Source organism: Tenrec ecaudatus, chromosome 1 (assembly GCF_050624435.1).
Source record: "Tenrec ecaudatus isolate mTenEca1 chromosome 1, mTenEca1.hap1, whole genome shotgun sequence".
Lineage (NCBI taxonomy): Eukaryota > Metazoa > Chordata > Mammalia > Afrosoricida > Tenrecidae > Tenrec > Tenrec ecaudatus.
The window spans coordinates 259,043,659-259,058,037 of record NC_134530.1 but is presented as its reverse complement, the minus strand read 5'-3'; the positions used below and the strand labels follow the sequence as shown (position 1 = coordinate 259,058,037).

Here is a 14,379-nt window from a genome sequence, read left to right as displayed (position 1 = left end):
GAAGGTTTCCAAGAAATATCTAATAGCATCAAATATGCATACATCAACTTTGTAAGGATGTGCAAAGTACACTGGAGTAATGCTATTATTGACTTATGTCTGTCCGGCTTTGATAAATATTATCAGGGAATTGTTTAACAAATTACATTTTTAAAGTGCTTTACATACTGAAGAGAGGAGCTTTTAAACAAAGCAAATTAGACTTATTTGGGGAAAGAAACTATGAAGACATTCAAACAAAGAGTCCAGCAAAATTTCAAATTCAAAATTGCTATGTAAAAAAGTCAAGGCCAGCATTAATTGAGCCATGCCCATCTGTTAAAATAAGTACAGTCTCTAAGGGACACTGCTCATCTCATAAGAAACCCATCACTAATGCATGTTCTAATAATATTTTTACTTTGCAGATTAAGTGAAATTAACTGAATTGAGCAAGGTAACCACGCCATCCAAAATTCAAACTCAAGCAGTCTGATTCCAGACAACAACAAAAATCTCATCCTAAACCACCTCTCCAGCCTGGGTAAACCATTTCAACTGTCTAATCCTCTGCATTCATATCATAAAATGAGAACAATAAACTTATTCTGTCCAGCTCCCTTAAAAACAATCGCTGCACAAATTCATAGGATGCTATCCCTTCGCGTAACCTGCCCTCGCAGAAACCCAATTATGGGATGCGCAACTCGACAGGCTTCAGAGGAGTACACTAAGAAGAACACCACTGTTTTGTGTTCGTTAGCTATCCCCTCACATGAGCAGTCCTGGGGACACAGTTGTTAAGTGTTCAGCTGTTAACCAAATGGTTGGCTGTCAAACACGCCAGCTGCTCTCCTGGAGAGCCCCAGTGGCAGGCAGTCCTCATAAAGACTACGGGTTAGGACCCTCTGTGGCAGTCCTGTTAGGTCTTACAGGGTTGCTATGAGTTGGATATGACTCTACAGCGATAAACTTCAGGATACCCGACCATTTTAAGAGAGTCTTCTGCTATAACCCATGACTTATAGCCAACGGATTTGTGATTAAGAATAAAAGGTAAGAAAGAAAGAAAAGTCTGTCTTAAGAACAAACCAAAAAAAAAAAAAAAAGCATATTTCTTTCTTAGAACTATATAATTCAAAGTCACTAAATTAGTCAGAAAATACTGGGTCAGATCCATTGCTTTATGAAGATATTCTCAAAGCCCGTAACATCTATTTCTCTGTTTCATGTAAGTAGTTTTTAATATTCATCTTGTTCTTGTCTGTTTTGTTTGTTAGAAAGGGGTAAAGTCGTTTAAAATATGGTTTGGAATCTACAATGACTGATTGCTATTCTACTGAATAAGCACTTATTAAAATGAAGAAGAAGAAAAACATTTTGGAAAAAGCAGCCACTCTATTTTAATTGTCTTTATTGATTCGAGATTAGAACATCTGGTTTGTATGATAAAAGTGACATATAATGTTTCCACATTTCAAAGCTAAACTTAATTTCAACTTAAGTAGAAAAGAACTTCCTTATCTTTACGGAAAGGAGACATATTATGTTCAGATATTATACAGCTAACCAAGAAAGAACTACATACTCTTGATAAGCAAATCTGCTTACACTATTTATTTAAATGCCGCAGTGATTTTCTGAAAATCCTGGTTGCAAAAGGACACTAAGCACACAAGCCACCTTTACAGAGTGAGTCCTGCTTGTGGTTTGTCCACAGTAATAAGGCACTCCAGCTTTAGAGTGACATGAACAGTAGCCTTGCCCAAAATGCTACTTTCTAAGTCAAAAATCAACATGAAAGGAAATCAGGCAATCACATTTTCTGATGCTGACAAAACCCATCACTGATTAGCAGGTCAAGATGAGGTGAACTTGGCTCCCCAGCTCAACTTACAGCCCTCTTTTGCTGACAAAGCAACTTCCTGCCAACCATCTCCACCACAGCAGAGCCACTGTCAAACTGTCAGCCAAACATGAGGACGAGAGACACTGGAATCTGATAAAGGCAATCCTATTTTCCAGAAAATTAAACTAAATAACCCAGTGTCTGGTTCACGTGACCTTTTATTTTCTCTGAAAACATTCTTAAACAGTATAATTCAATAAGCAACTTGGTACATGATCATAGGTTTGTTATTGTTTCTAATCTATTAAAAGCTAAGTATGTGAAGCAGTTGAATACTATAAATTTATATCTGAGAAATAAAAAAATATGTATAGACACAGCTCAAAGAAAAATCAGGATTATAACAAGATGCACACCTTATCTACTGAGTCCTTAAAATTATCTGAAAACTTGAAGACCGAATTAGCAAATTTTAATGTGGGCACTGAATTGGCAAATTTTACTTTAAAAAATCATAATACATTTCTAGGCATCAGTATCTATGCCACTATTCAAAGAGGTGTGGTGGAATCAGGTCTACGTGGACCAGGCACACAGCTAACCACACAAACCACTATGCACACAAAGATGCCAGGGCTTGGCAAACTTGCACTTTAAAAGGCCAAAAAGTACAGATTTTCGGCTCTGTGGGCCTCAGTCAGCCTCTCTTACATATTCTCCTGTTTGTTTTTATTTTTTAACTATCCTTAAAAAGCATAAAATACCATACTTAGTTCCTGGCCCACACAAAGACTAGCTGTAAACTTCCTATGGCTGATCGCCTGCTGACCTGTGAAGACGACAGTTACTAGTAGAACACATATCATATTAGATCCTCTTATGCTTTAAATTCAAAAAAGATGTTTTCCACACTTAGTTTCTATTTCTTATTTGCAGAAACCTTTGTCAGTGACCACATAATCAATCAAATATATTTAAAGTAGTTAAGGAATTGATTCTTTTCCTTCTGCAGATATATAAAAAATAATAAAATAATTGCAACTATAAATAAAAGATGAATGAGTGGAAAGGATTCCCACTTAAAAACTTGGGTTCCAGATAAGCCCATAACCTTGGAGCATACAGCAAAGTCGTGTCCATGTGCCAGGGGACAGAGCAGGAGTGCCCCAGCGAGTTCCCTACATGAGCATCTTTACAGGAGCAGGCAGGGGGCGGTGGGTCTCCTCTCCCATGGAGAGCTGCTGGGCTGAAATCTGGCCCTTTGTTTGGTAGGGAAGTGTTTAACCACTGTGCCACCGGGGCGCTTGTTTATGTACCAACAGACATCAACAAAGGACATGTGGAAACCAACAACAAATACCACTCCCACCACCTAGCTTCCTGGCTACATGACGAACATGGAAAGGAAGCCGAAGTGTGTAATGAGCAACATGTGCTACTGACTCTACTTTGGCCTCCTTACTCTGACACTCGGGATTCTAGCAAATCATAAAGAAAATCACGCATTTTTGAGGCCCTATTGTTCACTAAAGCAGGAAATGATAAAGTTGGATTTGCCACTACAGAACAAGACAATGACTTTGAGGTTTGTGGTTTGACTGTAGAGGCTGTCATTTCCACTCTCCTAACAAGAAAACAACAAAAATCAAGAATCCGAACACACGAACAGTCAACAATTCTTAGACCCATCAGAAAACTGAGGTCACAAGTAAAACTACTATCCTCCAAACAGGAGAGATAGTAAGATATAGAGAAACACAGTTAATCCGTAGTTGAAATCCAGCCATGATGAATTCCTTAGATTCAAAGAAGATTAACTTAAGAAAAACAATGTAGGGGGGAGTGGTTTGTAGGGGGCAAAAAATTGTGATTTTTTTACTCTCAGGAACCTCACCATGAGGTTTATACTGGATAATTGAAGGAAACTGGCAGGCTTCCTGCAGCAGATGGATTAGCAGAACCATTCTGAAGTGTGCCAGGGCACTCCGGTCTCCGTAATAAGGCCTGCCCACCAAGAAGACCATTCTTAACAGCGTCAACCAATGCAGGTCTTACCAAAGCCATTACCAACCTGGGGAAAGGCAAGTAGCCAATACTAGCCCTCTCTTGCCTTCCAGGAGATCTGGAGAAGGAAAACAATCAACTCCAGCCTCCTCTTACTCTTCCTGTCTCAACTAAGAGGGTTGGGAAAGCAACTTTCAAAGTCGCACTTGAAAGTATTAAAAAGCAAAGATGTCAGTTTGAAGACTATCAAGCCATCTCATTTTCAATCACTTCAGAGACACGGGAAAGCTGGACAATGAATAATCAAGACTGGAGAAGAGGGGGTGTCTCTCCATTTTATTGCTGGCCAAAGATAGTCACTATACCACAGATTGCCAGGGCAACAAATATGTGTAGGAAGAAGTACAGCCAGAAAGCGCCTCAGAAGTAAGGCTGGTAAGACCATCTCCCACACTTTGAACACGGTAACAGGAGAGATCAGCCTCTAGAGAAGGGCATCGGGCTTGGTATGAAGGCACCAAAACCCTGTATAAAGTTTTCAAGTCTTTGTAAATGTTTTCAGCAGCAAACTCATCTTTCTCCCCAAGGAGCAGCTAATGGGATGAAACGCCAGCCTTGTGATTAGTTGTCCGACACTTCTCTGGCAAGGCCCCCAGAGCTCCTATGGGCCGACTACATGATCTGGCAGTGCCACTCCTGGGGGCGTACCCAAAGGAATTGGAAGCAGAATGCAAATAGGTACTTACGTACAAGTTCATTGTAGCACTCTCTATCACAGCCCCAAAGTGAAAACAATCTACTATCTAGTACAAGATGAAAACACACATAATGAACGATTACTCAGCCACAAAGAAAAATGCAGTCTTGATATAGACTACAATATGGACACGCTTTGGAAATATCATGTTGAATGAACTAAGTTAATGAAAAAAGGGTAAATATTATATGATCCCAATTATGTGAAATAACTTAAAAAGGCAAATGTACAGAGACCATGACAGTGAACACCAGGAGCAAGAGAGAAGGGGAGTAAGTGTCCAGGAGGCACTGAGCTGTTGGCTTTCAGGATGATGACAAACTTTAGGAAAAGGCAGCAGTGACGGTCGTTCTGAATGTGTTATCTATGAGTGACGGCGCATTGTGGGGTGGTTGTCAAAAACAAGAAAAGAAGTGTTTCCACTTTAAGATTCTAATTTTTTTAAATTAAGCCATTCGTGTTTTAGAGAAAGTGTGGTAGAATTCCAAGTACTTAATTATAGCTATTTGAGCTTTTAAAAATAATTGAATTAACTATTGTTGGTCCATTTTCAGTTTTAGTAGCTAAACAATAATTTAGTGTAATTGTTTAAACATAAATTAAAAGGAGTTAATCAAAATCTATCATGCGAATTCCTAAAAATATGCTATTTCTATTTTAATACAATGTCTCCTGCACATAAAGATGACAATACAGACACTCCTGGTTAACTCTACGTTTGCATGTTGGGGATTAGAGACACGATTGCTAAAAAGGATATAACATCAACAGTTCTTTCAAAACTCAATACACATTTGGTCACATTTATAAACTTAATTACATGGATATGGTAACAAAAAATATAAAATAATTTTTCTTTGTCAATTCTAGAATTTTACCCGCTGGGATTTAATTTCGTAACTGCCCTGGAGATTAGGCATCATGGAAAGGCAAAGTAGTCTCCCATTTCACACATGTAAAAGATGGGTCAACAAAAGTCTCGCAGACAAATATCTAAAGTACCAAGCCTTCAAAGGGATTCCAGCCTAGTCTGCAACAAATATTTATGGCACATTTTAGATCTCCACTTATATAAATACAGAACTAATGTCGCACCCTGTAAATACTCTGCAAACACAGTGTCACGTTTCCATTATGGAAGTTCCCAGCAGATGCCTCAGGGTATCACCTTACCTGAGAGGGCATCTTGTGCTTCAAAAAAAGTACTAAGGCCTCCTTTCACATATGCCAGACTGCCTTCATTCTTCTTGTTAGCCTGTCTCTTCAAATGGTTCACTGCCGTTTTGAGCTGTTCAAAACTGAAATAAAATAGCAAAACTGAATGTCTGAGGCTCCTAGGACTCAGAAAAAGGGTTGAGATAAATCCATCAAGTGTGAAACACTGGGGCACCTACATCTACACTGAGAAACATACAGACTCGTAAGTAACAAGATAAAAACAAAACGCTCTCAAAACCCTTCCTGGGATGTAAACCTTTTATTTAGTACGAATGCTAAAATTTCAGCAGCTACAAACTTTTGTAGCACTCAAAAATGCGCTCACTGCCATCGAGTTAATTCTGACCCACAGTGACCCTAGAGCACAGGGTAGAACTATCTTGCGCTTTTCTGAGACTAACTTTAAGAAAGTCGAAAGCTTCATCTTTCTCTTGCAGAGTGGCTAGTGGTTTCAAACTACTGACTGCATGGTTCGCAGCCCAATTTGTAATCACTAGACCACCAGAGTTCCTCCACACAAAAATGGTAATTCAAATATATCACACTCCTTAGAAGTAAAGACATTTGCAGATAAATTATATAAATACATACACACACACACACACACATATATATATATAATTACTGAGGCCTCCTTTATATGCCAGACTGCCTTTATTCTTGTTAGGCTGTTTCTTCAAATGGTTCACTGCCATTTTGAGCTGTGCAAACTGAAATGAAATAGCAAAACTGAATGTCTGAGACTGCTAGCAATCAGAATACACACACACACATACATACATATTTATACACACCCATGCATACATATATTTAAATATGCACACACACTCTTGGAGCCCTGATGTAGTTAACTGCAGTGGGCTTTCTACTCCCATAAAACGTTACAGGCTCAGAACTCACAGGGGGGTCACTTTGAGTCATCACTGACTCGATGGCAGGGCAGCAAGTAATGGTGCTGAGGGTTAGTTGTTAGGCTAGTAAGTGAAAATTCAACGGTTCAAACCCACCAGCTGCTTGACTGCTGTCTGCTACTATCTAGATTTGCATTGCTATCAGTTGGAACTGACTATATCTCTATCTAGCCTCTCTTGATATATATTTATATACAGTAGGCTGCAAATATATGCATAAATATATGTACACAAAGTATGTTTAAATATAACTTAAGAGGATTACTTTTTACTTTTCTTTCATGTGTTGCAAATTGTTCGCAAGGTGCTGTCTTACCACTTTTCTATTCAGGATGTAACCTGACCATTTTTTTTAATCATTCTCAATTAGTAGGAATATTTTAATTTTCCTCCTCTGACAATTTTCTGCCTTTCCAGTTTTCACAGTTAAACTGTATATATATGATTTCAGGTATAGGGTTTTATCATTTACTTGATAAAATAGACAAGACTTCAAAACTCCTCTATATATGCATTTACATATTTCAGGTCCAAATTGAACATAATACTATCCTATCCATTTCAACCGCCAGCCCCTACACATTAATATTGTTGGGGTTAAGTGCAGCAGAGTCAGTTCTAACTCATAGGGACCCTACATACAACCTAACAAAATGCTGCCTGGTCCGGCACCAGCCTCACAGCCCAACTTCTTGGACCATCTGCTTAGCATACAGAGTGGACAAGCATGGCAGAAGAACATAACCCGATCACATCTTTCCTGGTTTACACCAGTACTATACCCTTCTTTGGTTTGAACAACTGCCTCTTAGCATGGGTTCCACATGCACAATTAGGGGCCATCGAATTCCCATTCTTCTGACTGTTATTCAGTTTATTATGATCACAAAAATCAAATGTCTTCACATAATCAAAAGCATAAATAAATAAAACCACAAATAAATAGATTTCTGGTATTCTCTGCTCTCAGTCAAGATCCAATTGACATTAGCAGTCATGCCTCTCAGTGAAAGTCCTCTTCTGAACAGAACTTGAATTTCTGACAGTTCTTTGATAACACACTGGGGCGACTGTTGTTCAGTTACCTTCACAACTTTAGTATTAACAATACTGTTTGATAAGTTCCACCTTCCACTGTATCACCTTTCCTCGGATTGGGCACAAATATGGATCTCTTACAGCTGGATGACCAAGTAGCTATCTTCCAAGTTTCTTGACACAGGCAAATGAGAACTTTAAGCTTTGCTTCCATTTGTTGAAACATTTTAACTGGCATTCTGTCAATTCCTGGAGATTTTTAGTCAATACCTTCATTATATTGGACTTTTTCCTTCAGTATGATCAGTTCTTCATCATATGCTATCCCCAGAAATCACTGAACACTGACCAATTATTTTTCGTACAGTGATCCTGAATTTCTTCGTATCATTTAATTTTTTGCATAGAGAATCTTAAGATTATAACTCAAAACTTAATTTCCCCCCTTTAGTTCATTCGGCTTGATAAAGACCAAGAATGTTCATCCCTTTTAGCTACCTAACTCCAGTCGGTGAATACTTCATTATAATAATTTACTTTTATCTTTTCGAGTTACCGCTTGAAAATTTTTTTCAGCTTTTAGTTTATTTCTTCCATTCAATAGCTATTGTACATCGACTGAAAATTTCAGAGTATCCTCTGACATCCACACTGGTCTTTCCTTTCCTCTTTCAATGACCTTCGGCTTTCTTTATGTGTGAGGCTGTTGATCCCCCACACTCACATGGTCTTTAGGCATTTGTGTGCAATACGTCAAATGTATTATTTATCATAAGTTCCAAACAGATTTGGCTGACCACCCCCTTTTCAGAAAAAATATTACTCAGTACCCCTTTGTAGGTTAAAAACTTTTACAGCACAATATGGGATAAAGTGTCGGTGGGCCTCCTGCATTGTGCGGGCACCAGCTTTCGATCATGTCTAGAATCAATCGGGATACACTGAGGGTTGTGCTTTGGCTCTCAAGAACCTGCAGTGTTTCCTCAGATTCAAACTGAACTTGCCTGTGAGCAAGTAATGATCTGTTCCCCAGTGGGCCCCTGGCTTTGTACGGATGAATGGTCTATTAGTTAAAATACACATACATACTACATCCTGAGCACTCCTTACCTGAATTACACCTTGCTAATTTTGTTAATATATGCTTTTAACATGAATATTATCTGTGAGTTCTGTGGGGGCATTTCAATGAATTATAAAACCCAGAGGAAAAGTAGAGTACAGTAAAAGAACATTTAAGACAGAACTCTACAGCCAAGTTCCACGACAACCTTACAGAGAAGTTCGGTAAAATGTTACTTAGGAGACAAACAGAAACATGTTAATGTGGATATATAATCTTGCTGGGTTGGTGCTTTTTGGTTTAGACTAATTTTAAGCCTGGTCTTGACAAAAGGCAAGCCAACTCATCTTCCTTTGGTCCTACGCTGGTCAGGAAAGGCGGACTGTTCTGTGTTCTATTACAATTGTTGTGTTACCACAATTCTTGAACAATACTTGCTCAATCTGTATGCTAAGCAAATAATCAGAGAAGCGAGATTATATCAAGGATGTGGCCTCAAGTTTAGAAGTTTATTAGCAACTTGCAATATGCAGATGACACACCTTGCTTGCAATTTTCTGAGGAAGACATGAAGCACTTGATGAATATCCAGGATTACTGCCCTCAGTATGGAATATAAATACAAAGATCACCACAATCCTCACAGCTGGACCAATAGGTACCATCATGATAAATGGAGGAAACATTGAAGTTGTCAAGAAGTCTGTCTTGCTTGCATCCACAAGCAACGCGCATGGAAGCAGCAGTCATGAGATCAAGAATGCATTGCATTAGGAAAATAAGCTGCGCAGGTCTCTTGAGAGTATTAAAAAGCAAGGATATTACTTTGAGGACTAAGGTGCACTTGACGCAAGCCATGGAATCTTCCATCACCTCATATGCATGAGAAAATTGGACACTGAATAACAAAGATTGAAAAAGAATTGATACATTTGAAGTGTGGTGCTGGAAAAGAATACTGACAATACCATGGACTACTGGTAAAAGGACAAACCAGTTTGTCTTGGAAGAAGTGAGATCACAGTGCTCCTTAGAGGCAAGGACAGTGAGAGTTAGTCTGACATGCTTTGGATCTATTGTCAGGAGAGGTCAGTTCCTGGAGGACACCCTGCTTGGTAAAGTGCAGGGGCAGAGGGAAAGAGGAAGGCCCTCAACGAGATGGACTGACGCAGTGGCTGCAACAATGGGCTCAGGTGGAGGAACCTAAGGTAAGAATGGTGCAGGACCATGCAGTTCTGCTGTGCACAGGGTCACCTTGAGTCATAACCCACTCGAAGGCACTGTAACAACAGCCATGAATAATCTCAGAATTGACTTAATGGCTGTGAGTTCAGTTTTTGTTTAATGTATTTTCACAAAATTCTAACTTTATAAATCGGAAAATAGATACTATGAGATGCTGACTGCCTTCTTCAGTGTCAATAACTGACTGGGCACCAAGCCCGCCCTAAGCAGGTCCTAAACAAATTATGGTAGAGTCCTATAATAAGTATTGACATGAACTAATGAACGACTGACAATCCAACATGTACTAACCTGGTGGACGAGTGGTTCTCAATGAGATACCATGCAGCTGAAAAATTCTCACTCGTAAAATCAGCACTCATTCCATGAAACAGCATTTCTAAGTCCTTCTGGGGAAATTTACTTCTGAGGAAGAAAAGAATATTTAAAGCATACTTCAATTGTCATTACTACAAAAGATACATCAGAGAATCTGGTATATCAACCATGGATGTAAATCATACTTATGCATAATAAATTAACAATAAATGTACAGTTGTTATAAATATGTATAACATATTTCACACACTGTGGCCAATTGTACATATAAGATAAAAACCTAATTAAAATAAAAAACTGCATCAATATGGATTATGAAATTTAAAGTGGGTTTAAAATATCATTACATTTCATGAAATCTTTCAAAATATGAAATAATTCCTTAACCAATAAACACAAAAACTTAAGACAGAATTTTAAAAATTAATTAAGTTTAAATATTTAAAATGCTAAAATATTTCTTGTTAAGGGCCAAATGAAAGCTATTTTAAGATATGTTTATGCCTAATAATGTGAGCTCAATCTAAATAGCATTTATACTTCTATGTTCATGTCTAAAATCACTTTAAGCAAAGCTGTGATACGTGTCATCTGCACTTACTTTATTGGCTTCATTTTAAGTAGAATTCTACTAGATCAAGTCAATTATTCATTTGCACAAATATTTATTGCTTACTACATGCCAGACTTCATGCAAAGCACCTGAGATCTGGCACTGCGAGCATACTTGGCTTGGCTGGTTCTGTGCATCCAGCATGACTGAGCCTCATCTTTGCATTGGAAGGCTAATCCATGGCAAGGCCTTCAAAGTTATTACGCAAGCTGAAACCTGCTTCCACTTCAGAGTCATTTCCTGCCACTTATCTTTTTTTAACCCAGAGCTGAAACAGTTGCTGATGGGCTGCTGATTTTGTGCAATTTCTGTTTCACACAGTATGGTCAAAGGTGGGGTAGAAGAATGACAGGAGGGAATGGAAAGTTCTTCAGGGTTAGTGGCTAGTACTATGCAAAGAGGCTTGTGCCTCTGTACTGCTAGATATTTAAAAGTTCTTCTGTCTGTGGGTATTTTCATGATCTCCCTGAAAGCCCTGTACTGATTCTTCTCAATATATGCTTGGTTGCTCCATAGTTCCTCCTTGTGCTAAATGAATCAAGGGTGAAGGCCCAGAACCTGTCCTCTCCAGTGAGGCACTCACCCACTGCCAGTGAGTCAATTCCAACTCAGAGCAACCCTATATGACAGAGCAACACTCCTTATGATTTCTAAGACGGTATGTCTTTATGGGAGTAGTCAGTGCATCAAAACTGCAGGGAATGTTTTTACGTAGTGGCCCTCAGGAATCACACTACCCTGGCTTGCGCATTGCACACACCATACCCTTCAAAGCCCAACACAACTCTCTCCAAAGAAATCTCTGCCCCAATCCTCCCTGCTTCTGCTCCCTAACAGGTAAGGGATAAAAGAGGTAAATCCAGATTGCAGTCATTTCTTCTAGGACCTCAATCAAGGCAGAGGGACAAGAGGAGAGTAAAAGGAAATAGAGGAAAGAATCAGGAGGCAAAGGACATTTATAGAGGATTAAATACAGGCATGTACACATGTCAATATGTATATGAGAGCAGAGTAAAACTATGTACTCATATGTATGTTAAGAATTAAAGTTGCAGATAGACATTGGGTCTCTACTCAAATGCTCCCTTGACATAAGAACACTTTGTTCTAACAATCCAGCATTCTGTGATGCTCATCTTCCTGACACAATTGCTGAAGACAAAATGGGTGCATAAGCAAATGTGATAAAGAAAGCTGATGGTGCCAAGCTATCGAAAGATATAGTGTCTGGGGCCTTAAATGCCTGAAGATAAACAAGCTGCCATCGAGCTGAGAAGCAACAAAGCCCACATGGAAGAAGCACACCAGCCTGTGTATCATGAGGTGTTGATGAGATCGGGTATCAGGCATCTAAGACCCAGAAAAAAAATCACACCTGATGTGAATAGGGGGGTGGGAGAGGTAATGGAGTGGATACCCTATGCCCATCTGTAGACAATTGGATATCCCCTCACAGAAGAGTGACAGGGAAGAGATGAGCATGTCAGGGTACAGTATAGCACCAATGCAACACACAACTTTCCTCTAGTTCATCTGTGCTTCCTTCCCCCCACTATTATGACCTCAATTCTACCTTACAAATCGGATTAGACCAGAGCATGCACACTGCTACAGATAAGAGCCTGTAACACAGGGAATCCAGGATACATAAACCCCTCAGGGCCAACAAGGAGAGTAGAGATACTAGCAGGATTAGGGGAGGGTGGGGGGAGAAAAGGGGAATCAATCACAAGGATCAACTAGAACCCCCTCCCAGGGGGATGAATAATGGAAAAGTGGGTGAGGGGCAATGAGGATGATGTAAGATATTAAAATAACAACCTATAACTTATCAAGGGTTCATGAGGGAGGGAGGGCTGTCAGAGGAGGGAGAGGTAAGAAATGGGGAGCTGATATATCAGGGGTTCAGTGGGAAGAGAATGCTTTGAAAATGATGATAGCATATGTGCAAATGTGCTTGACACACTTGATGAATGTATGGCTTGTGATGAGATGTAAGAGCCCTCAATAAAAATATTAAAGAAAAAGGCAACAAGCCAGTCAGGGTGCAGTGTAGCAATGATGAAACATACAACTTTCCTCAGATGATTCCTTAGTACCAGTGGTGAAAGTAGCGATACCGGAAAGGGGGAACCGATCACAAGGATCTATATATAACCTCTTCCCTGGGGGATGGACAACAGAAAAGTGGGTGAAGGGAGACATCGAACAGTACAAGATATGACAAAATGATAATTTATAAATGATCAAGGGTTCATGAGGGAGTGGGAAGTGGGGAGTGGGGAGGGCGGGGAAATTAGGAGCTGATACCAGGAGCTTAAGTGGAGAGCAAATGTTCTGAGAATGATGAGGGTAATGAATGTACAAACGTGCTATACACAATTGATGTATGTATGGATTGCGATAAGAGTTGTATGAGCCCCTAAGAAAATGATTTTTGAAAGGCAGAAAAGTCCTATGTGCTGTTATACTTCTTCACTATTATTGTTTTGCTTTTTGTTAAATAAGAAAGAAAAAAAAGTGCCATTCAAAATCTTAGTAAGAGAAGGTGTGATGAGACTTTTAAGAGTCAAAGACAGAAGATTAGTATCACCTCATGTTAGTAATTTTGAGACTAAGTGCATCCTCCAACTTTCCCTTGCCAGTTTCAAAGGTTAAAGTATCAATAATCTGAATCTTATTTGTGGGCACGTGTGTGCATGTTTTTATCAATCATAAACTTACTAGTCATTTTGACCAGACAGCTTTCCTCTGCACTTTTAGGAGTTTATTTTGGTTTGGATTCTTCATGCTGGTTCTGATACTTGACTCAGTAATAAAATCGTGTTACCTTTGGAATTTTTTCTCATTTTGTTTATTTGCACACCATGCCTCTAAGTTAGACGTTTGGGGGGGGGGGGAGTATAATGACTGAATGGAGACTTAAACTAAACTAGGCCATGCGGAGTCCTGCAAAGAAATCTAAGAAGGTTTCTGTCTGTAGCTAGAGTGCTGCCTTACGGACCATGTGGCTTTGTCTCACTCAGCAGGAGAGCACAGTCTGGATAACCAGGGAGGCCTGCCTGAGTGAGAGAGGAGGGCGTGGGGGCACACACGCCGCAGCTCACCCACCTATGATGCTTGCACAAGCATCCTTCTGCGTGGTGTCTAGCACTTGAGTTGTTCAAGAAAGTTAAATAATCTTAACATAATCAAAATATACTACCAAATTGCCAATATCAACTAAATCCTTACAAATAACAATTTTCACTAATTATTCAACTACATGAAGACCTCATCTAAAAAGGATCAATTCCGAACTCACACATTAAGAACACAACCTAGAGACAAGAAGTAAAATAGGGCTCACAGAAAGAAGCCAAGCCCTTGAAGGTAAACAAGCAG

The 14,379-nt window shown here is 39.3% G+C and overlaps 1 protein-coding gene across 3 annotated transcripts in view; it reads right to left on the bottom strand.

Annotated features, from left to right (window-relative positions):
- EXOC2 (exocyst complex component 2) overlaps positions 1 to 14,379 on the bottom strand; it is a 226,874-nt gene that overhangs the window by 158,260 nt on the left and 54,235 nt on the right. For 2 of the 3 annotated variants that reach the window (XM_075531652.1, XM_075531658.1), the window contains exons 5-6: positions 10,356 to 10,469; positions 5,763 to 5,887 (exon numbers count right to left, since the gene is read on the bottom strand). In XM_075531652.1, the coding sequence (XP_075387767.1) occupies positions 5,763 to 5,887; positions 10,356 to 10,469 (239 nt within the window). The remainder of the gene's footprint in view (positions 1 to 5,762; positions 5,888 to 10,355; positions 10,470 to 14,379) is intronic. The other variant, XM_075531654.1, reaches the window with a different exon arrangement.